This window comes from Camelus bactrianus, chromosome 13, assembly GCF_048773025.1.
Source record: "Camelus bactrianus isolate YW-2024 breed Bactrian camel chromosome 13, ASM4877302v1, whole genome shotgun sequence".
Lineage (NCBI taxonomy): Eukaryota > Metazoa > Chordata > Mammalia > Artiodactyla > Camelidae > Camelus > Camelus bactrianus.
The window spans coordinates 36798603-36822285 of NC_133551.1; the positions used below are offsets into that span (position 1 = coordinate 36798603).

The 23683-nt window shown below is 34.6% G+C and overlaps 1 protein-coding gene across 8 annotated transcripts in view; it reads left to right on the forward strand.

Annotated features, from left to right (window-relative positions):
• The window catches only part of OMA1 (OMA1 zinc metallopeptidase), a 53658-nt gene that overhangs the window by 17022 nt on the left and 12953 nt on the right, over positions 1–23683 (forward strand). For all 8 annotated transcript variants that reach the window (XR_012511248.1, XR_012511249.1, XM_045519099.2 and 5 more), the window contains exons 7-8: positions 2272–2346; positions 21542–21691. Coding sequence is in view for 6 of the 8 variants with exons in the window: in XM_045519099.2 (XP_045375055.2) it covers positions 2272–2346; positions 21542–21691 (225 nt within the window). In the remaining 2 variants the exon portion in view is untranslated. The remainder of the gene's footprint in view (positions 1–2271; positions 2347–21541; positions 21692–23683) is intronic.

Below are 23683 nucleotides of genomic sequence, written 5' to 3' on the forward strand. Positions count from 1 at the left end.
TCATTTGGTTTCATTTATATTGAAATAAAGGTTCTTAAAGGGAAAAAGAAAAAATGATTATTGCTTAGGTTATGGAATCTCATATTTTGAATTTTATTTTTATCATTGATGTGCTGGGATGTCAAAGAAGGTAATGTAGTTTTTTTTCCCCCTCATTTATCAATAGATAGCTTTTTCTGTAATGGAATCAGAAGATTAGGTCATAACTTGAAGCTGTTTCTCCTTTGAAATACTTGATGATCCTGCTACTTGAGTATAATTCTTTAATAATTAAACTTAAAGTAAGGATTACTTCTATTTGAACTCTTTTTCCCTAAATCAAGGCCTCCTCCAAATAATTTTGGTGACACGGACATATTTCTCTCTCTAGAAGCCTTTCTCATTGTGATTGGAGAGCAGAGGGGAATGCTGATAGTGAAGTTATTAAGGATGAAGAATTGCTGACTTTGTTTTTGGTCAGAGAAAGGAAGAGAGGAAAGAAGAAGTAGGGGCCCTCACTTAACCATTGGGGAATTACTTTTGTAATCTGAAAGATTTGGGTATAATGTAGCAGTCCTCATAGTGTGTCATCAGGTGAGATTTTGAGAGCTATTAGTAATAATTTTAACAGCTAACATTTTTTGAGCACTTACTATATATTAGGCACTAGGATACATACTATAGATTAATTTCATACGGGTATTAAACATATAGGCTCTGATCAGAAGGATCTGTGTTTGAATTTTATCTCTATTAGACCTAAATTCTATAAAACTTCAGCAGATTACTTACTATAGGTCTCTGTTTCTGTTTCTTTATCTGTAAATTTGAATAATAATAGTGGCTAACTCAAAGCATTATTGTGGGTTTAATGATACATTTAAAGCAGGATTTCTCAATATAAGCACGGTTGACATGTTGGACTAGATAATTCTTTGTTGTGGAGAATTGTCCTCTGCATTGCAGAATGTTCAATAGCCTCTGAACATTTAGATGCCTCTACACATCTGGCCTCTACCCACTGGATGCCAGTAGCACTCCTTCCTTCCTCTCAACCCTAGTTGTGACAATCAGAAATATCTCCAGACATTTGTAAATGTCCCCGAGGGACAACATTGCATCCAGTTGAGAACCACTGATTTAAAGCATTTAGCACAGTATCTGTTACAAAGTAAGGACTCAAAAAGTAGGACTTACTATTATTATTATTTGCTCATTTTATCCTCTCTGCAACTCTAGGAGTTTGGTACTGTTACTGCTCCATTTTACATATGATGCTAATGATAAAATTAGCCCAAAGCTAATAGTTAATAAGTATCAGCATTTGGGCTTGAACTTAAGTTTCTCTTCTTTTAAAACCAATGTTTTAAATCAGTTACACTACGAGTAGATTTGTTGGGACACCTGCAGACTGCTCATGGAGAGTGAAGACACTATGTAATATAGTTCAGCAACCTAAAACAGACATGACTGAGAAGGAAGTAAGTCATATCTAATGGTCATATGCTGTGGATTAGGTTGGTTATATTATTTCTAGCCATCACTGACATGTAACTACTTCTGAAAAATTGCTTCCCCAATTAATAGTTGTTTTCTCAAAAGTCCTGCCTATTGATCCATCTTCTACAAAGTTTTAGTACTTAATGAAAATTAGAATTTAACTGGAAAGCATTCACATAAATACAAGTAATTAGGAAAATTAAAGTTACAATATCTATTTGTATTTTTTTTATTGAAGTTGGAAGAAAAGTTCGTTTTCCTAACTAATCAATATTTAGAAAAAACAAAGAGGAAATTAAGATAGTATATCAAAAAAGAACATTCTGCTATATGGTTAATTTTTTAACTGAAATAAATCCTCTACTAGTGTTACTGGCTATTACATAGCTATATTTTTTCAATTTTCTTTTAAAACTGTGAGATCAGAATGTTCCTTGGCCATATTAAAAGCCTACATCAGTAAGCTTTCTTAGGGAATCCTTTATGTAGTGAGTGGAGATTATAATTGGAAAAATACAAATACTCTATATGCTTGTGGACTCTCCAGAAGGTTGTAAGCATGGTTTTTTTTTTCCTTTATTCTCCATACTTTTAAAATATTAATCTCTGATGGAGGAAATAAAGGCTGCACTTTGTTTTATACCATGGTTTTCTTTAAATGTTAATCATGGAGAGCATAAAAACTGTATCCTAAGTGCTCCATGAAATTAATTAAAAAAATCTCATTTTGTTAATCCTTTTGTTATGACATAAATAGCATTAATGGAACTTTTCTTTCTTATTTCTTCTTAGTTTATGTTTGATAGACCATACAGTAGAACACTGGAGGCCGAAGCTGACGAAATTGGACTACAGCTTGCTGCAAAGGTAAAATATTTAGTAGTTGAGAATATATAGTGTCCTTCACATAGTGAAAGATAAATGTGAGTCGTCTTAATGAGGTTTGGCATGGGCAGTGAATGAGAGCTGGACTGTAAACAAGTTTTCATTAATGCCTTTTCAAGTCTGTGCCATGTGGAAGCTATTGCTATCTTTGCTTTACTACTTCCACTTGTTTTGCTGATCTAAAGAGGCTTTTTGAGTAAGTAAGTTGATGTGTAGCTGTTTTTCCCCACTTGGAGAAAGATTTATCCTATTGTAGCTATAATCATGGCTGAGCAAACTGAAGTTTTACCATTTAAATAAACGGTAGAAGAGGCTTATTACTCTGTATCTTTCAGATTATTTTTGTTGCAGCCGATGGCTCCTTTCTGCTGGCCCCAGAGAGCAGCTCCGGGCCTCTGCCCTGGTTTAGGCTGGTTTTGTTAGTGTCGACTTACTAGGGCGCTTCATGCCTGGCTGCTATTTTTAATCACCTGTGATAACTGAGTATTATTAGTAGGATTTAACATTAGAAGTAAAACTGCATTTTTAAAAATGAGTGAAAACAATGCCACTTCACATGTTAAATTCAAATTGTATTTGATTCTTTGTTGAGTTTTCAGTAGTTATTAAAAGTCCTAACTATTGAAAATTACTGTTATGTGAATTTCTCATTATGAGTTATGGATTATGGAGTTATTTATGTATTGAATTTCATAAATCAAGATATTACTTATTCACAAAAGCAGTGCTATTTGAATATTACATAAGCAGGATTAAGTGAATTATCAGACTGCATAGATTAAGAGGTTTCCAGATAATGGGCCATAGATGGGCTCTATCAAGAATTAACTAATTTTAATGTACTATACAGTCTATGAAATTTTCCCTTTAGGTAAGTGCATTCTGTGTTCTGGTTAAGAAATCTTTACTTATTTCAATAAATGTTCCTGTTTTATTTCCAAGAAGTTTTATTTTGTTAAAATAAGAACATGTAAAGAAAATTTCATATTAAAATGTAAGAAAGTGGTCAAGATAATTTTTTTCCCATGTGGATATGTAATAGACTCAGCACTGTTTATTGAAGAGTTGTCTTTTCTCCACTACACTTCAGTGTCTCTTCATCATAAATGTGGGAGGCTATGTGTTAGTCTGTTTCTGACCATTCCAAAAAAAAAAAAAATAGTATATAGATTGGAAAGGAAGCAATAAATCTGTCATTATTCACAGACAACTGTGTATATGTTAAACCTAAAAGAATCTATGCACTATTAGAGTTAAGTGAATTTAGTAAGGTTGCTGGGTATAAAGTCAATTATAGAAACAAACTGTATTTCTATACATAAGCAAATTTATTTTTTCAATGACACCTTTTATAATAGCACCAAAAAAATGTCAAACACTTAGCAATAAATCTAAAAAAAATGTGTAAGTTCTATACACAAAAAAATTTCGAAACATCACTAAAAGAAATTAAAGAACATCTAAATAAACAGACAAATACACCATCCATGGATTGTAAGACTCTGTGCTATTGACATTAGTCAGCTGACGCCAGATTGATCTATATTCAGTGTACACAATTCCAATCAAATCCCAAGCATGTTTTTGTATAGATGGGTGATTTTACAAGCTGATTCTGAAATAGATATGAAAAAGCAAAGGACCAAGAATAGCCAAGTCAATCTTGCAGAACAACATTGGAAGACAGAGACTATCACATATCAAGACTTATTACATAGCTGCAATGACAATGTGGTATTTACCCAAAGATAAATAAAAGGCCAATGGGATCCAACAGGGAGTCCAGTTTGCGACCCCTCTACCACAATTATATTTCTCAAGGTCAGCTTGTCTCCCTATATGTTGTCATATCCCATGCTTACTTAGCCACCTTTATCTTTTTCTTTCCCTTAGTAGCATTTGATCCTATTAACTGTACTCCCCTTTAAAAAATATGTGTCTATTTGTGAGTGTAGGTCCACATTTAATTATAACATAGAAAGTCATTTAGTGTTATAAACTCATAATAGAAAATAACAGCCCTCACTGCCCTCAGCCTTATACCCCAGAGGTGAAAATCATAACTTCTTTTAGCTCATATTTACCTCTATATTCCTACATAATGCATTTATTTTGTATTTTATTGATTCATTATGTTTAGACATTATTGATTTCTTATAAAATATTTAGTCTGTTTTCTTACTATTGACTTTAGAGTGTTCTTTACATATTCTGTATATAGTCATTTGTTAGGTATGTAATTTGAAAATAGTTTTTCTTCATCTGTGGCTCATCTTTTCTTTTTATTAACAGGGATATTTTTGCAGAGTAAGCATTTTAAATTTTGACAAAATGCAATTTGCAGAATCACTGAGTAAATTCTGCACCAATTTCTGGGGCAAGCTGCTTTGTGATACCTTGCCCGACCAATTCCAGCCACTCTTACAGCCTTAAACTTCTGTCTTCTAACATGTTGGCTCAGCCAAGCTCATCATGCTCTGCTTGGGTTCTACCTCCCTGTGTTGTGGTCAGGCAACTGCCCCCGGGCAGAGAGCAGGGGCAAATCTAGGGATCACTTACATGTTTCTCTTCTCTCTGGGATCACAGGCTTATCCTGCCTCTTGTCTAGTACCTGAAAACATGTGCCTCATATATTCTGCTCAATTTTATAGTTGTTCATGTTGGGAGGACAGGTCCAGTACTAGTTACTCTCATGGATGGGAGTGCAGATTTCCAAATTTGTGATTCATGATTTTCTGTCCCTATTTTATAAGAAGGCACTAAGAAACTTTTCACAAGGTCTGTGAAACCAAGTACTGAACCTTTCTGGAGTCCCCTTAGTGTGTGTGTGTGTGTGTGTGTGTGTGTTGGGGTGTTGTTAATCAGCTGCCAAAGAAGCACTACAGTGTACTGATAATGAGTGAGCTCTAAAACCAGACTGCCTAAGGTTGAGAATCTGCTCTGCCCGAGAGAGTACTAGTTTTGTGACCTTGGGCAAGTTGTTTGTCCTTTCTGTACTTCAGGTATCCTCATCAGTGTGAAAGAAACAATAATGGGGCCTATATCATAGAGTCACACAGTTAAAGTCCTAAGAGCATGAATCTTCTAATCATTTGTATTCAAATGTTGGCCTGTTACTCTTTCTGTTTCACAAGTATCTCAAACTTAATATATTCAATGTTAAATCTTTGATTTCTCCTTATACCTATTTCTCTTCTAGTCCCCCTTTTTCCAAAATTATACCACCTTCTGTTCAGTTGCTTTTGGAGAAAATCTGGAGTCTTCCTTAGTACTTCCCTCTTCTTTATCATTTACACATAATCTTTTACCAAGTCCTGGTAGTTCTGTCCATAAAGTATATCTCATTATGTTTTCATTTTTATTATCAGCATCTTTTACATGGACTTATGCACCAACCTCACTGTAGTTTTCATTGACTCAATCATCCTCGCCTGATTTTATCCTCTACCCTGCTGCAAATAAGAGTTAGGTCCAGTGAGCTATGATGCTCACTTTATCAAGGTAAGACTTAGATGGACATGGGCCAGCATCTGCCACCAAATTCTTCCATTTCTGGACTGACTAACCCCCTACTTCTGATTGACAAATTCTTTTTCATATTGGTTAATACAAGCAGTTAGGAGACCAATCTTTGAGGCCCAGGTGTTGCTCTCTTTAAATTGATGTACATAGCTTTTCTCTGATCTGTTGTGTTGATTTTCATTTATTAGTTCAACATATATTTAGTGTGTGCCTACCATTTACTGGAAAGTAGCGATCACAGTACTTACACAAGTGATAATTAGCCTGGTGAAGATGCTGATGGCGGTGTTTTTGGCATGGCGGCAGCAATGTTCAAAGGCAAGAGAAATGATCGCCTAGTCCAGGAGTTGAAAATTCTGTATGGCTGAAATGCAGATAGATTTCAAGGGCACTGATGTCAAGTGATAAAACTGGAAGGTAGGTAGAGACTGCTCATTAGCAATTTTAAGGATTTAAGGACTTTTTGTGATTTGAGCTCTGGTCTCCTCAGCATGACTGTAGGCCAATCAGTTAACCTCTTCAGGTCTGTTTTCTACTCTGAAAAATGGGAATAATGATGGTACCTGTTTCAGAGGTTAATTTGGATATCCACTTGATTCTTATTTGTGGCTTGCGTCCTCTTTTTGGACACTGATGCATCAGACTCCCTTAACTTCTTACCATTTAGTATTCAGATCACATAACAGAATTCTCTTACTCCTAATTTTGTCCTTATTAGGCAGCCTTTTGATTAAGCTTGGCATTCTCTGTACCATGCCCCTGAGGGAGAGAACATACTGACTTGAGGACACAAGTGCCCTGTACCCTTGTAGTTTGGGTAGTTACACTTACTGCTGTAAACTAGTACGTTGGCGTTCTGATTTTATGTCAGTCTTGTGAGCTTGTTTAATGGGGGCTGTTCCTGAGAGACAGATCTATTGCTCATATGCTGTCTCATTGGATTTATGGGCTTTTAAGGCCAAGGGCTAAACAGAATATGGAAGATTTATTAAAATCAAGTTACTCACGAGGCCTCTCTCAAAATAGACAGTTTGCCTTCTCTAGAGCACTCTACGTCTGCTCTGCTGTGGGCTGTGAGTGCGTTTATTTTGTATATTTACATTCTTATAGTTGTTTTAATTTTTCATTTATATTTATCATTATGTAAATAATCAATGACAGATATAAAAGCTGGTAGGACTGAGGTGTGACTTAAGCATTGAATAACAACTAGCTGTCCAGTTGTCAGCTGACAAAAAGATGTCCTGTGAAATGTTTGATTTTGTTGTGTGTGTATTCATTTGTTACTATAAGGAGAATTTGACACTTTACAGTCATTTACAGGAATGACTTTTGTTTATTTGACTTCACAGACAGCTAAATCATGAATTATTTTTGAGCATCTGTTTTTTATAATATGAAAAAACTAAGTTTCTTTTAGTGGTTCTACGCTGAGGGACAGCCTCTTAGTAGGGCACTGTATATGACAGTTTTTGATTGTCACAGTGACTGGAGAGGTGGGCATTACTGGTGGTGGCAGGGATGTTAAATATCCCATAGTGACCTAGAGAGCCCTCCAGAGGGAGGAACTGTCCAGGCCCAAAAGCTTGTCAGTGCCCCCCTTGAGAGACACTGCTGGATGGTTTCTTCCGGTAGCCTGAATGAATGTGCAGATAGCACCATCTAGTGAGAGAAAGGGGTAATAAGCGAAATCTACTTTCACTGCAGAAATAAGAGAAAATTGAAAATTCTAAACTTTCTATAAAATAGTAGGTTATAGAATCACAAACTTTTGGTGCAGGAAGGAAAATTGGAGATAATCTAATCTACCTTTTCCTTTTACAGATTAGGAAATTCAGATCCAAATAGATAACAACGGTTTGTCCAATAACATATACCTAGTTAGTAGCAAGAGCCATGGCTAGAATTCAGGACTCATCTGAGCCTTCATCATAGCAAACTGACTTTGTGTCCTGTTTGGGTTACTATCTGAGGTTCTTTGTTTAGTGATTCATTTAAGAAAGAAAAAATAATAAATGAGGAGAACATCTCATTTACTAGGTGTGTTAGGAAGTAAACTTACACAATGCGTGTATTATGCTTTACATCTCATTTTTGAACCAGTTTTTCACCTACAGAAATGAGATGAGCTTTTCTGTATTCATTTATTCATTTTAACTTTTTAGTTGCTGTGATTTCAGTACTAGTGCTAAGTCTTACGATAAAACTTCAGGATAGAGGAAAAATTATTGACTGGAAAAATGTTTAGACAAGAAGTGGGTTATAAAGTAAAGAGAGCTTTAACAACCGATGCTGTCAGCCGTGTTGGGAAAATGAACCTGTGAAAGTGAGAGACGGCAGTAAACCAGTTTCCTGGTAGATGACGACGACGGTGGTAACAGTAGTGCTGATAACAGTGAGGATGATTTTGACAAAAATGGTAATAACAATAGTTAACATTTCTTTATGTGCTGCGTGTGTTCTGAGTGTTTTAAATACGCTCTTTTATCCTTCATAGCAACCCTGTGAAGTGCAGGTATGATTATTATCCTCACTGTACAGATAAAGCTTGAGAGGTAGAGAAAACAAGTAACTTGTCAAGGGCTCACAGATCGTAAGCCCCCCCGCCCCCCAAATAAAGGTATGTTCTTATCTGAAGAGGGACTTTCTGTAATACTTTAACCTGCTAGGAACAATTTTGGCCTTCTGTAGTATTACCCCTAAGATGACCATTTTGATAACTGTTTTGGTTCTTTTAGATCTCATTTTAAAATAGCCTCAGTGTACTCACCTACCTCAGGGAGTCCAGTTACCCTTCTGCCACAGTCCTTTGCAGTATTATCTCAGATGGCTCTTTTATCTACCACATGTCTACATGGAAGACAAGAGAGAATGCCAGAATGACTGGGACAAGTGTAGGGTGTTAATGGCATTCTGAGGAAAGATTCAGAACTGCTAATGTCAGAATTTGCCTCTTGGAGAGGGTGATGGCTGCCAGGACTTTGGTTGGAGAGTGTAAGTGAATAGAAAGAGCAAAATTCAGAGAAACTTTTCATCTTTGTACTTCTAATGAAAATTTTGGCTACAGGTAGAGTATACTAGGTCTAGACCTATCTCTAGCATTGTTTTGACATTGGGAAATGTTAAAATTGTAAGAACAGCTCTTACACTATTATACTTTTGTGAATATCATATCCCACTGAGTTTTTAATTGAATAGTAGTAAATTCTTTGTCAATTATATATCTGTTAATGCATATTTATGCATATTAATACTATAGGCTGAATTAAGCTAGTTTCTTTTTTAATTGTAAATTCATGACTTTATCACTTATGACCAAATTGAGCATCCTGCAATAATCATAGGCCTCTGCTTGCTCACCAGGGGAAAGGAAGAGTAAAAATAGTGTCTACTGTGTCCTAGATTCCAGGCTGGCTACTTTGCAAGAGTTACCACATTTAATCCCAATGATCCACTCCTTTATTTTCGTTTTTTTACAGATAGATCTGAGACTCCTGGAGACTAAATAATTGGCCCAAGGTTACAAACTCTGGTATCAGTCTCCTTGGGTTCAGATTGTAGCTCTGTCACTTACTGGCTATATTACCTTAGCAAATTACTTGACTTTGGTGGGCCCTCATTTCTTTATCTGATCTGTAAAATGAGCGCAATAATAGTAACTTACCTCATGAGGCTGTTATGGTAATTAAATGAGTTAATAGATTGAGTTAATACCTGGCACATAGTGTCATATAAGTGATCATTAATTAAATAAAATAAATGACTGGTATTTTGAACCCAGTCTTTCTGGTTCTGAAACCTGTGCTCTTCCCATTATCCCAGCATAGTGTCTCAGAGTGTTCCAGGACCAGTGTATTTCACTGAAACATATTTTCTTATGTTTCCCTTGGACAGCTATGGCCATTACTAGTTCTATTTTGAAAAAGAAGTGTTGTCTAGAAAGTGTCCCATCCTTTCTTTCTTTATGTACTTCTAGACACTTGATAAACACAGATTCCTTACTTTCCCATATTTTTAATGAGGCTAGTGAGCTATGCTTGTGATAGGCTAAACCTTTATTTTAAAATTAGGCTATTTGTGTGTTTTTTGCTGTTGACTTTTTGCTGTAGGATTTCCTAATTTTTAAAAGTATTAATCCCTTATCAAATATGTGGATTTTAAATATTTTCTCTCATTCTGTAGACTGTCTTTTAATTTGTTAATTATTTTCTTTATTGTGCAGAAGCTTTTTAGTTTGCGGTAGTTCCACACGTCTGTTTTTGCTTTTGTTGCCTGCTATTTTGGTGTCACATCCAGGAAATCATTGTTAAGACCAGTGTCTTGAAACTTTTCCTTTATATTTTCTTCTAGGAGTTTCATGGTTTCAAGTCTTATGTTTAAGTTTTTAATTTATTTTGAGTTGATTTTTGTCTATGGTGTAAGGTAAGGGTCCGATTTCATTCTTGTATGTGAATATCTAGTTTTCCCAATACCATTTGTTGAAGAAATTATCATTTACCCATTTATATATTCTTATTTTTGGTACCCTTGTTGAAGATCATCTGACTAGATTTGCCTGAATTTATTTTATACTCTCTATTCTGTTCAGTTGTTCCGTATGGTTGTCTTTATGCCGATACCATTCTGATTGCTGTAGTTTTATAATGTATTTTGAAATCAGGAAGTGTGTTGCCTCTACCTCTGTTCTTTTTCTCAAGTTTGTTTTGGCTATTTGGGGACTATTGTGGTTCTGCATGAATTTTAAGATTGTTTTTTCTATTTCTGTAAAAATTGCCATTAGAATTTTGATAGGGATTATATTGAATCTGTAGATTCCTTTGGGTACTATGGGGGTTTTAGCAATGTTAAGTCTTCCAATCCATGAACATGGGATGTCTTTCCATTTATTTGTATCTTCTTTAATTTCTTTGATCAGTGTTTTATACTTTTTATTGTATAATTCTTTGACTTCCTTTATCAAGTTTACTCCTAAGTATTTTATTGTTTTTGATGCTATCATAAACGTGATTATTTTTAAATTTCCTGTTTGGATAGTTTGTCATTAGTATATAGAAACAAATGATTCTTGTATCCTGCAACATTAGTGAATTCATTTCATTCTGAAAGTTTTATAGCACCTTTAGGGTTTTCCACATGTAAGATCATGTCATCTGCAGAGATAATTTTACTTCCTCCTTTCTGATTGTATGTCCTTTTTTCTTTTCTTTTTTCCCCCCCATAATTGCTCTGGCTTGGACTTCAGTACTGTGTTAAATAGGTATGTCCAGAGTAGGCATCTTTGTCTTGTTCTGATCTTAGGGGAAAAGTTTTCAGTTTTTCACTGTTGAATATGATGTTCACTGTTTTTTTTTTTTCATATATAGCTTTTATCGTGATTAAATAATTTCTTTCTGTTCCTAGTTTGTTGATATTTTTCCTTCATGAAAGTGTGTTGAATTTTTTAAAGTGCTTTTTCTGCACCTAGTGAGATGATCATGTTATTTTTAATCTTTCATTCTGTTAATGCACTATATCACATTAACTGATTTTTGTATGTTGAACAACCCTTGCATCTCAGAGATAAATCCCACTTGATCATGATGCATATTATTCTTTTAATGGGCTATTGAATTTGGTTTGCTTGTATTCTGTTGAGGGGTTTTGCATGTGTGTTCATCATGAATATTGATCTGTAGTTTTCTTAAAGTGTTTTTTGTCTGGCTTTGGTATCAGGGTAATGCTGACCTTGTAAAATTAGTTTAGAAGTATACCCTTGTCAGTTTTTTGGATGAATTTGAGAAGGACTCATTTTAATTCTTGTTTAAATGTTTGGTAAAATTCACCAGTGGAACCATCTGGTCCTGAGCTTTTCTTTGCTGGGAGATGTTGTTTTTTTTTTTAACTGATTCAATCTCCTTACTGGTTTTGGGTCCGTTCATATATTCTGTTTCTTCATAATTTGGTCTCTGTAGGCTGTATATTTCTAGGATTTATCCATATCTGATTTATCCAATTTATTGGCATATAACTATTCACAATGATCTCTTAGGATCATTTTTATTTCTGTGGCTTCAATTTTAATGTCTTCTCTTTAGTTTCTGATTTTATTTGACTTTCTTTTTTTCTTAGTCTAGCAAATGGTTTTTCAGTTTGCTTATCTTAAAAAAATCAGCTCTTGGATGAATTCATTGGGTTTTTTTCTCTTGCTTTTCTTTTCTCTATTGTTTATTTCTACTATAATCTTCATTATATTCTAACTGCTGCTAACTTTGGGCTTAGTTTGTTCTATTTATAGTTCCTTGAGGTGTAAAATTAGGTTACTTATTTGAGATATTCTTTTTTAATGTAGATGTTTATTACTATAAACTTTCTTTTTAATAGTCCTTTTGTGGGATCCTGTAGGATTTGGTATGTAGTATTTTTGTTTTTGTTAGTCTCAAGATATTTTCTAATTTACCTTTTGATTTCTTCTTTTACCCATTGGTTGTTCAAGAATGTGTTATTTAATTTGCACACATTTGTGAATATTTAGTTTCCTTCCAGTTATTGATTTCTAGTTTTATTTCATTGTGGCCGGAAAAGATACTTGTTTTGTGACTTAACATGTTCTGTCCTGGAGAATGTTCCACATGTTCTTGAGACAAATGTGTATTCTGATGTTGGGTGGAATATTTTGCATCTGTCTGTTGGATCATTTTGGTCTGTCATTTTGTTCAATTCACTGTTTCCATATTGATTTTCTCTCTGCATGTTCTATCCATTATTGAAAGTATAGTCTTACAGTCTCCTGCACTATTGTATTACTGTTTCTACCTTCAGTTCTATCAGTATTTGCTTTATATATTTAAGTGCTCTTATGTTGCATGTGTATATATTTTAAATTGTTATAACTTCCTGGCTTATTGATCCTTTTATCACTATATAATGCTCTTTTTTGTCTCTTGTGATAGTTTTTGTCTTAAACCCTATTTTGTCTGAAATAAGTATATCCACCCTCCCTCTCTTTTGGTTACCATTTTCATGGAATATTTTTTTCTAGTGCTTCACTTTCAGCCTATCTGGGTCCTTAAATCTGAAGTGACTCTTATAGATAGCATATATTTGGATCTTGTTTGTACATTCTTTCAGACATTCTTTATGTTTTGAGTGAGGACTTTAATGCATTTACATTTAAAGTAATTATTGACAGAGAAAGACTTACTGTTGCTATTTTGTGAATTGTTTTCTGTCTTGAAGTACTTTTGTCCTTTTCCTCTATTGCTGTCTTCCTGTTTCATTGATACTTTTTATTGATGTACTTTGATTCCTTTCTCTTTTTCTTTTGTATATCTTCTCTAAGGTATTTGTGGTCATTGTAGGGCTTACATAAGACATCTTCTAGTTGATAACAACTTCAAATGCATGTAAAAACTCAACACTTCTAATTTTTCTCCCCCTACACACTTTATATTATTGTTACAGTTTACATATCTTAAATTGTATATCCATCAACATATTCTTATAGTTATCATTATGTTTAACCCTACTGATTTTTATATTAGATTTGAAGTGATATTTTATGCTAGATATAAAGTGATACTATTGCAACATTATAGTATTTTGTATTTGTCTATATATTTACCTTTGCCAGTGACTTACATACTTTCAGTGCTTTCATTTTCCTGTTTATAGTCCTTTCACTTCAACTTGAAGAACTCTTTAGTGTTTCTTGTAAGACAAGTTTAGTGATGATGAACTTCAGTTTTTGATTGTCTGAAAAAAATCTTTGTACTTCATTTTTGAAGGATTGTTTTGCTATAGTATTCTTAGTTGGCCTTTTTTTTTTTTTTCTTTCAGCCCTTTAACTATATCATCCCACTCCCTTCTGGCTTGCAAGATGTCTGCTGAACAAAACCACTGACAGTCCTTTTACATATAGGGTGCCCTTTTATATATTGATTCACTTTCTCTTGGTGGTTTCAAAATTATTTCTTTGTCTTTGACTTATGACAGTTTGATTATAATGTGTCTAGGTGTTGATTTCTTGGAGTTCATCTTCTTTTTGGAATGTGTTGGGCTTCCTGAATCTGGATGTCTGTTTTTTCCCCAGAAATGGGAAGTTTTCAGCTATTGTTTCTTTGAATAAGCTTTCTGCCCCATTTCTCTCTCTCTCCTCCTTCTGGGACTCCTATAATGTATATATTGTTCTGCTGCAGGATTATATCCCATAAATTCCTTAAGCTTTCTGCATTCTTTCATAATTTTTTTTCTCTTTGCTCCTCTGACTGGATAATTTCCATTGACTTGTCTTTGAGTCCACTGATCCTTTCTTAATCTAGTCTGATTTTGAACCCCTGTAATGAATTTTTCAGTTTGTTTATTGTATCCTTCAGCTCCAAGATTTCTGTTTGGTACTCTTTAATACTTTCTATCTCTTGGTTGCAATTTGTGCAGTTTTCTTCACCTGGGTGAGCCACTTTATGATGGTTAGTTTGAATTCTCTGTCAGGTAAATCGTGTATCTGTTTCATTAGGGTTGGTTTCTGGAGATGTAACTTGTTCATTTGCCATGTTTTTCCTTGTTTCTTCCTTTTTTTTTTTTTTTAACTTTTTATATTAGTAGCTTCACATTAGGAAAAACAACCACCTTTTCCAATCTTCATGGACTGGCCTCATACTGGAGAAGATCCTTACCAATCAGCTCAGCCAGGGGTTTTGGGGAACCTCTCAAATATTCAGGCTAGTCCAAACCCCTGTCTTTGGTCTTAGAGGTCCCCAGGCATCTGAAGTATGTCAGAGCCTGTTGACGATCTGGGACAGTGTAACAGTAGCCAGTCCCTTGGGCAGCTCCCAGAAATGTTGAAACATGAGATGTGTGGTTCACCTCCCTCCCTCCCCAGGGAGGAGAAGCTGGAATCTGGGAATTTTTTTGCCTACTTACTCTGTGTTGAGCTGGGAGGAGGGGCTGTGGTGACTGCTTATGTGCTGGGTCATGCTGTCGTCTTGGATTTTACTGGTTCCCAGGCATCTAGTGTATGCTGGGTTTTGTCAGTGCTCTGAGACAGATGAAACAGAAGCCAATTCTCAGGCAGCCCTGGAAAAGTTAGAACATTGGATGTGTGGTCTAACTCTTTCCCTCCCTAGGGAGAAACTGAGCAAAAAGAACCCTGTCCTGCAAATACCAGGGATCTTTGCTCTGATCACTGAATGCTGCTTTTGATCACAGATGCAAAGAGGTGGGCAGCCATTGTTGTTGCACCTCCCCACATTTTGCAAGTCCCTTCCCATCTGACTGAAGTGACTTCCAGGGGATTTAAATGTCCAGTCCCGTCCCTCCTTCATTTTTTTGTTTTTTCTTTTGAGGGCCAGATATTAAAGACTAGGACATTTAAAAACAGATACATATATGGATAAATTTAGAAAGCAACCATATATGCTCAGAAAAAACTTGAGAAGATGTTAAATTTACACTCAGGTGGATCCTCAGCACACAGAGAGCCTATAATAATAATAATTTAATAATAATAATAATAATAATAATAATAATAATAATAATAATAATAATAATAAAAAGTGAGCCCTAAGGAAGGAGTCAAATCTGATTTCCAGAGTCATCACATTATTAGATTCAAATGTCCAGTGTTAAATAAAAAGCACAAGGCATACAAAGAAACAGAAAAGTATGGCCCATTCAAAGGAAAAAAATAAATTCATGTGAACTGTCCCTTAAGAAAACCTAATGGCAGATATATTGGACAGAGAGTTTAAAACTATTGTCTTAAAGATACTCAGAGAACTAAAGGAAGCTGTGGAAAAAGTCAAGAAAGTGACCGTGAGCAAAATGGAAATATCCATATAGAGTTGGAAAACCTAAAAAAGAAGTCAGCAAGAAATTCTGGAGCTGAAAAACACAGTAATGAAAATGTCAAATTCACTAGATGAATCAAAGGCAGATTTGAGCAGGCAGAAGAAAGAATTAGTGAACTTTAAAAATAGGACTATGGAAATTATTAAGGCTGAGGAACAGAAAGAAAAAAGATTGAAGAGAAGTAAACAGAGCCTCAGTGACCTGTGGGAACCATCAAGAAGACAACATACACATTGTGAGAATCCCAGAAGGGTAAGAGAGAGGAAAAGGGACAGAGAATATTAGAAGAAATATGAAGAAAGACATAAATATAAACATCCAGGAAGTTCATTGAATTCTAAGTAAGGTGAACCAGGGAGAGCCGCATTGAGATACATATAATCAAACTTTTAAAAGGCACAGACAAAGAGCAAATCTTGAAAACAGCAAGACAGAAGCAATTCATCACATTCAAGGAACACTTAATAAGATTTTCAGCAGACTTCTCACCAGAAACTTTGGAAACCAGAGGACAGTGCTCGATATGTTCAGAGTGCTAAAAGGAAAGCAGCCGCAACAACAACAACAACAACAACAACAACAACAACAACAACAACACCGTTAACCAAGAATCCTATATCCTGCAAAACTGTTCTTCAAAAATGAGGGAGAAATGAAGACAATTGCCAGTTAAACAAAAGTTTGGGGGAGTTCATGACCGCTAGACCTGCCCTACAAGAAATGCGCAGAGGAGCCCTGCAAGGGGAGGTGAATGTGTACTAGAAAGCTACTCAGAGCTGTATGGAGAGATAAAGATCTTAAAGGTTAAAAACATGGGCAGGTATAAAAGTATTATTGTAACAGTGCTTTGTAACTGTACTTTTTTGTTTGTTTTCTGCGTGATTGAAGAGACAGACATTTGAAGGAAAAAAACAGCTATTAGTATAAAAGCTGGTATTACTGTAACCTTGCTTTGTAACTCCAAGTCTTGTTTTGTATGTAATTTAGGAGACTAGTGCATTTGAAAGAATTATTAGTTTATATTTGTAGTCTTGGAATGTATAAAGATATAATTTTGTTAACAACAACTGGAAAGGAACAAAGTTGTTGTATGTTATTGGAGATAAGCTGATATAAATTCAAATTGGAGTGCTATAACTTCAGGTTGTTAAATGTAATCCTCGTGGTAACTACAAAGGAAATAGTTACAGAATATGCTATAAAAGGAAATGAGAAAGGAATTTAAGCATTTCACTACAAAAAATCAAACACAAAAGAAGACAGTAATGCAGGAAATAAGAGACAAGTTATAGGACATACAGAAAACAAATGAGCACAGTGAGAAAAGTAAATGCCTCCTATCAGTAATCACTCTGATTTTAAGTGGATTAAACCCTTCAATCAAACGACAGAGATTGCCAGAATGGATAAAAACACATGACCCAATTATATGCTGTCTATAAGAAACTAATTTGAGATCCAAAGACACATACAGGTTGAAAGTAAAAGGACAGAGAAAGATATTCCATGAAAATAGTAACCAAAAGAGAGTAGGGGTAGCTATAGTAATATCAGATATAGTAGGCTTTAGATCAAAAAAGATTACAAGGGACAAAGAAGGACTTTATGTAATAATAATAGTTTCATATAGCACGGAGGTATAATGATATAAAGATTTATGCATCTCATGACAGGCTATCAAAATACATGAAGCAAAAGCTGACAGAATTGAAGGAAGAAGTAGAAAATTCTACAATAATAGACACTTCAATACCCCACTTACAATAATGGATTGAACAGACAGACAGAAAATGAATAAGGAAACAGAGGCGTTAAACAATACAGTATACCAGCTAGCTCTAACAGACATACAGAACACTCTGCCCCCAGACAACAGCATGCACATTCTTCTCAAGGGCATTCTGCCACGTGTTTAAAGAAAAATTAATACCAGCCCTTCTCAAATTTTCCTGAAACAATGAAGAGGAAGGAACACTTCCTAACTCATTCTGTGAAACCAGTATAACTCTGATACGAAGGCCAGACAAAGAAACTACAAGAAAAGAAAGCTACTGACTAGTATCCCTTATGAACATTGATGTACAAATTCTCAAGAAAATACTAGCAAATTGAATTCAGCAGCATGTTAAAAAAAACTATACACCATAACCGAGTGGGATTTATCCCTGGAAAGCAAGAATGGTTCAACATACAAAAATTGATCAAAGTCATACACCATATCAACAAAATGAAGGGGAAAAGCCATATTATTATCTTAATTGATGCAGAAAAATTGGCCACTATATATAAAAATAGATCTTAAAAAAAGTGTCTGCTGTGTAGCACAGGGAACTATGTTCAATATATTGTAATAACCTTTAATGAAAAAGAATATGAAAACAAATATATGTATGTATGTGTGTGACTGGGATATTGTGCTTACACCAGAAATTGACACATTGTAACTGATGGTACTTCAATTAAAAAGAAAAAAACGAAAAAGCATTTGACAAAATTCAACACCTTTTGATGATAAGAAACACTCAACAGAATAGAGGTAGAAGGAAACTACGTCAACACAATAAAAACCATATATGAAAAACCCACAGCAGCAAAGACTGAAAGCTTTTCCTTTAAGATTAGGAACAAGGCAAGGATGCCCACTTTAACTTCTGTTCAACATGGTACTGAAAGTTTCTAGCCAGAGTAGGAAAAAGAAGTAAAAGGCATCCAAATTGGAAAGGAAGAAGTAAAATTATCTTTGTTTGCAGATGATAAGATCATATATATAGAAAACCCTAAAGACTCTACCAAAAAAAAAAAAATCTGTTTAAACTAATAAATGAATTTAGCAAAGTAACAGGATATAAAGTCAGCGCACACAAATCAATTATATTTCTATATGTAAACAGTGAACTATCTGAAAAGGAAATTACAAAAATAATTCCATTAATAGTAGCATCAAAGAATAAAAGACTTGGAAATTAACCAAGGAGGTGAAAGACTTGTACAATGAAAACTATAAAACATTTGCAAAACAAATTAAAGAAGACATAAATGAATGAAAAAACATCCTGTGTTCATGGATTGGAAAACTTAATATTGTTAAAATATCAATACCCAGACCAATCTGCAGATTCAGTGTAACACCTATCAAAATTCCAAAAACATTTTTTTTTTGCAGAAATAGAACTCATCCTAAAATTCATATGCAGTCTTAAAGAACCTGAATAGCCAAAACAATCTTGAAAAAACAAAACTAGAGGATTTACTTTCTGATTTCAAAACTTACTACAAATTTGTAGTAATCAAAATGTTGTGGTGTTATCATAAAAGACACATAGACCAATAGAATAGAGTAGATAGCCCAGAAATAAATCTTCACACATATGGTCAAATGATTTTTTGTCAAGGATGGGAAAGGGTAAAGGACAGTCTAATCAAGAAATAATGCTAGGAAAACAGGATATCCATATACAAAAAGAGTGAAGTTGGACCCTTATATAATGCCATATACAAAAATTTATCAAAGACCAAAGTATAAGACCTAAAACAATAACATTATTAGGAAAAAACATAGGAGAAAAACTTCACAACATTGGACTTGATGATGATTTCTTTGCTATGACTCCAAAGGCAGAGTTAACAAAAGAAAAAAATAGGCAAATTGAACTTCATGAAAATTAAGAAAAATATTTTTGCATCAAAAGACACCATCCACAGAGTAAAAAGAGACAGCTCATGGAATGGAAGGAAATACTTGCAAATCGTATATCTGATATAGAGAACTTCTCAAACTCAACAACAACAACAAAAAACTTAATTCAAAAATGATCAAAGGACTTGACTAGGCATTTCTTCAAAGAAGAAATATGAAATAAGCACATGAAAAGATGCCTAACATCACTAATCACTAGGGGAATGCAAATCAAAACTACAGTGAGATACCACCTCACACCCATTGGGATGGCTACTATCAAAATAACATAAAATAACAAGTATTGGCGAGGATGTGGAGAAATTGAAACTCTTGTACATTGTTGATGGAAATGGTGCAACCACTGTAGAAATGGTATGGTGGTTTCTCAAAAAGTTAAAAAATAAAAATTACCTTATGATCCAGCAACTCTACTTGTGAATATATTCCCCAAAGAACTGAAAGCTGAGAAGATGTTTGTACACCCATGTTCATGGCAGCATTATTCACAGTAGCTAATGTGGAAGCAACCCAAGTGTCTATTGACTGATGAATGGATAAGCAAAATGTGGTATCTAAATATACTGAAATATCATTCAGCCTTAAAAAGAAAATTCTGTGCTGTGCTATTACACAGATGAACCTTGAGGACCTTATGCTAAGTGATGCAAGCTAGTTGCTAAAAGACAAATACTGTGTGATTCTATTTATTTGAGGTACTTAGAGTAGTCAGAGTCATAAAGACAGAAATTACAATGGTGGTTGCTAGGGCCTAGGGTGGGGGGAATTAAAATAGGGAATTATTGTTCAATAGGTATAGAGTTTCAGTTTTACTAGATAAAAAGAGTTACGGGGATAGACGGTGGTTATGGCTACACAACAGTGTGAATGCACACAATACTACTGAGCTGTAGGCTTAAAAATAGTGAAGATGGTAAAATTTGTTATGTGTATTTTACCACAGTTAAAAAGAATTGTATTGCTTTAAACATTGACTAAAATTTACCTGAATTTCAAATTGTTTAATTTTTTTTCATGTTCCCTGTATTTGAAAATGGTTTCAGTGGTGTTTTTTTTACAAATGATATGGTATGGATGTTGACTGGCTAAGTTGGCATATGATGTTCTTTCTTTGCCTTTTTGTGTGTCACAGTTGCACTATTTTAAGGCTCATAGCACATTAAGGCTTTTGATAACACATTCTAGTTGATACAGTGTAATTTTTTTCTTAATTGTTCTAATCAAAAATAGAACTAGTTGGGAAATAAAATATAATCAACTTTTTCCTCAGTTGCTTTTTATAGAAAAAGTAAGTTAAGAAATGTGAAAAAATTGAACAGGCTTATAGTAATATTTATTAAGTCACTTTAGGTAGGATTTAGAAATAAATTTTATAAAATTAATATACTTTAATATAGTTCAGAAGTAAAAGTCCTGCTCCTCCTCCACCATCAAATACCCCGGTTATACTTTTAGGGCAGCAACTATGAACAGTTTCTTAAATAGCCTTCCAGAAGTGTTCTGTGCATAGCTAAATATATGTGTATGAGTATGATGGAATCATACACACATACACACAATGCCTATGTACCCTATTTTTTTTTTAAAGAGAGTAACACTTTTATAAGATATTTTGAGTGACTTAAATGTGTTCCTCGGCAAATACATTAAGGAAAAGTAGACAAATTGATGTGCACGTTAAAAATATAACTGTCTTTTCATTATATTTATTTGAAGTCTTCTAATTATTCTAGTGGTATAGATTAAGAATAAAATTTCTTTAGTACAGTTTAATAACAGGTTAGATTTTAAAATCTTTTTATGAAAACAAAAAATTTTAATTTCTGTGGAAGATTTTTGCTCTTGATACATGTTCTTAATATCTAACATACTGAAAATAGTGGGAGTGGGATTTCTTTGGGAGTGATATTACTGTAAATGTTGTGTAGGAGGGGCAAGGGGGGAGGCTCTTTTTGTGTTCGATTATACCATATTGTTTGAGGTTTTTTTTTAAAAAAGCAATGAGCATATTCTACTTGTATTAAAATGATGATTAAAAATGTCTTTAAAACATGTAATGACATAAAGGTAAATTATTCAAAAAGTTGTCCTCATAACTAAGCTCATTTTGTGCTTTATTAATTGGGGGTTTAGGCTTGTGTGGACGTCAGAGCCAGTTCAGTGTTTTGGCAGCAGATGGAATTTGCAGACAGCATCCATGGTCATCCCAAGTTGCCAGAATGGTTATCTACACATCCTTCTCATGGAAATCGAGCCGAGTCCTTGGATAGACTCATACCTCAGGTGAGCGGAGATTGCGTAAGGCAAGACATTATTTTTACTATATTACTTATTTTTAATGCTCTTACTTCTTGTACTTAGAAAAAGAGAGTTCTAGCCTGTCAGCTATTTTGATTGCTGTCACTTTTCAAAGGATTTGATTGAAAAGTAAAATCCTGCTAGTCTTGGAGAATAAATTGGTGTGTATAGTTGACTTTTGTTAATGATGAAGGCTTAACCTTTTTCGTATTGAACTTTCTAATTTTGAGTGATTTGGTGAAAGACTTAACCTCAAGGCATATTTTTCAACATATTGTTCATAATTTAATCTTTTTTTTTTTTAGTTATTTAAGCTTATCATTAAAAATACCAGTTAATGAGTTGTGTAAAAATGTTGAGTCAATTGGGTATTCTAGAAGTGATGCTGGAGTTTTTTTTTTTTTTTTTTAGGGAGAAAAACCCCTTCATATTATCTTGCTTTCTGGTTATTTCTTAAACTGTGTGCTGTGTGGCTTTTTTTTTTGGTAGAATTTATTAATGGATCAAGCTGAAATAGCTTTCTCCCAAGCAGTAATCACTATCTTCTAAAAATCTTTTGCTTTAGCATCATTCAGAATGTTTTCTGTGGTTTCCACATAGGTACAAATTGAATGTCAGACATCTCTAAGCCAGGCTACATGCCCTCTTCTGTCTCACTTGCATTTAGTTTGCTGGTTGATTATAAAGGCAGAATGTTCTTTAGCAGTTTAAGAATGGTAGAGCGAAGGCTTACCATGCGCAAGGTCCTGGGTTCAATCCCCAGTACCTTCTCTAAAAATAAAGAAAGAAATCTAATTATCGCCCCACCAAAAAAAAAAAAAAAAATCTTAACGTTAAAAAAAAAAAAGAATTTGTTTTGGGCTGTTTGCTAAAGGATAGCACAACAGACATAGGTGTATTGTACACGTATCTCTAAGTATGACTCCGAATTCAGATGAACACACACTGAGTACCTATTATAAAAAAAAAAGGATGTTAGATACATGGGAGCCAAAAGCAGTGATACATGGCCTTGATATTTTCAGGATGCTAAATAAATACAAAATGATTCTTAATACAAGGAATGTGATTTATCATAAGAAAAGTAGAAATACAGTAGTATGCCTTTTGAAGGAAGAATAGCTTGCATCTAGTTTGGAATAAGAAACTACCACAAGATTAATTAATTTGTTCATGTGAAGAGTATTTATTAATATTCATTGCTAATCTGCCATTCTTTGTTCTATTGCCGGGGAATAAGCAAGGAACAAAAGAGTCTGTTTTCTTGGAGCTAACATTCTAGTTAGCTAATGCAAATAATAAACATACATACATTATGTGAAGCATTGATGAGCATGTTGGGGAAAAATAAAAACAGGTTAGAGGTAGATGAGAGGGCTGGGCAGTGGAGGTGTACTAGTGTGTGTTCATTTGTCAGGGAATGCCTCCCTTCACAGGGGCTGGAAAGCAGCAGCGGAGCAAGTCCTGTGGGTATGTGGAGGGAGAGTCTTTTAGGCTGAGAAAGCAGCAAGTGTGCAGGACCTGAAGTGAGCGTATGTGCCTGGTGTGTTCAAGGAACCGCAAGGAAATGTTGGGGCAGAGTGGAGTAAGGGAGGGCAGGATGGTTGAGGTGAAAGGGTCCAGACTGTGAAAGGTCTTCTAAACCGTTTTAAGGGCTTGACTTTTATTTCAAGTGATGTGGGAAGCCATGAGAAGGTTTTGAGCAGAGGAGTAACTTGGTCTGACTCATGTGTTTTGTAGTGGTCACTGGGACTCCTGTGTGGAGGGTGGACTGTAGTCGGGGAAGGGTGGAATCAGGAAGACTGTTTAAGAGGCTCTTGCAGTAATTCTGGAACGAGATTATGGAGGCAGAAGAGAGGGAGAGAAGTGGTCAGATTTTGGATATGTTTTGAAAGGAATGGTGACAGGATTTGTTGATATTTTGGGCATACTTTGCGCCTTTTTTGAGAATTGGGGACAGCCAGACATGGGTTCTTG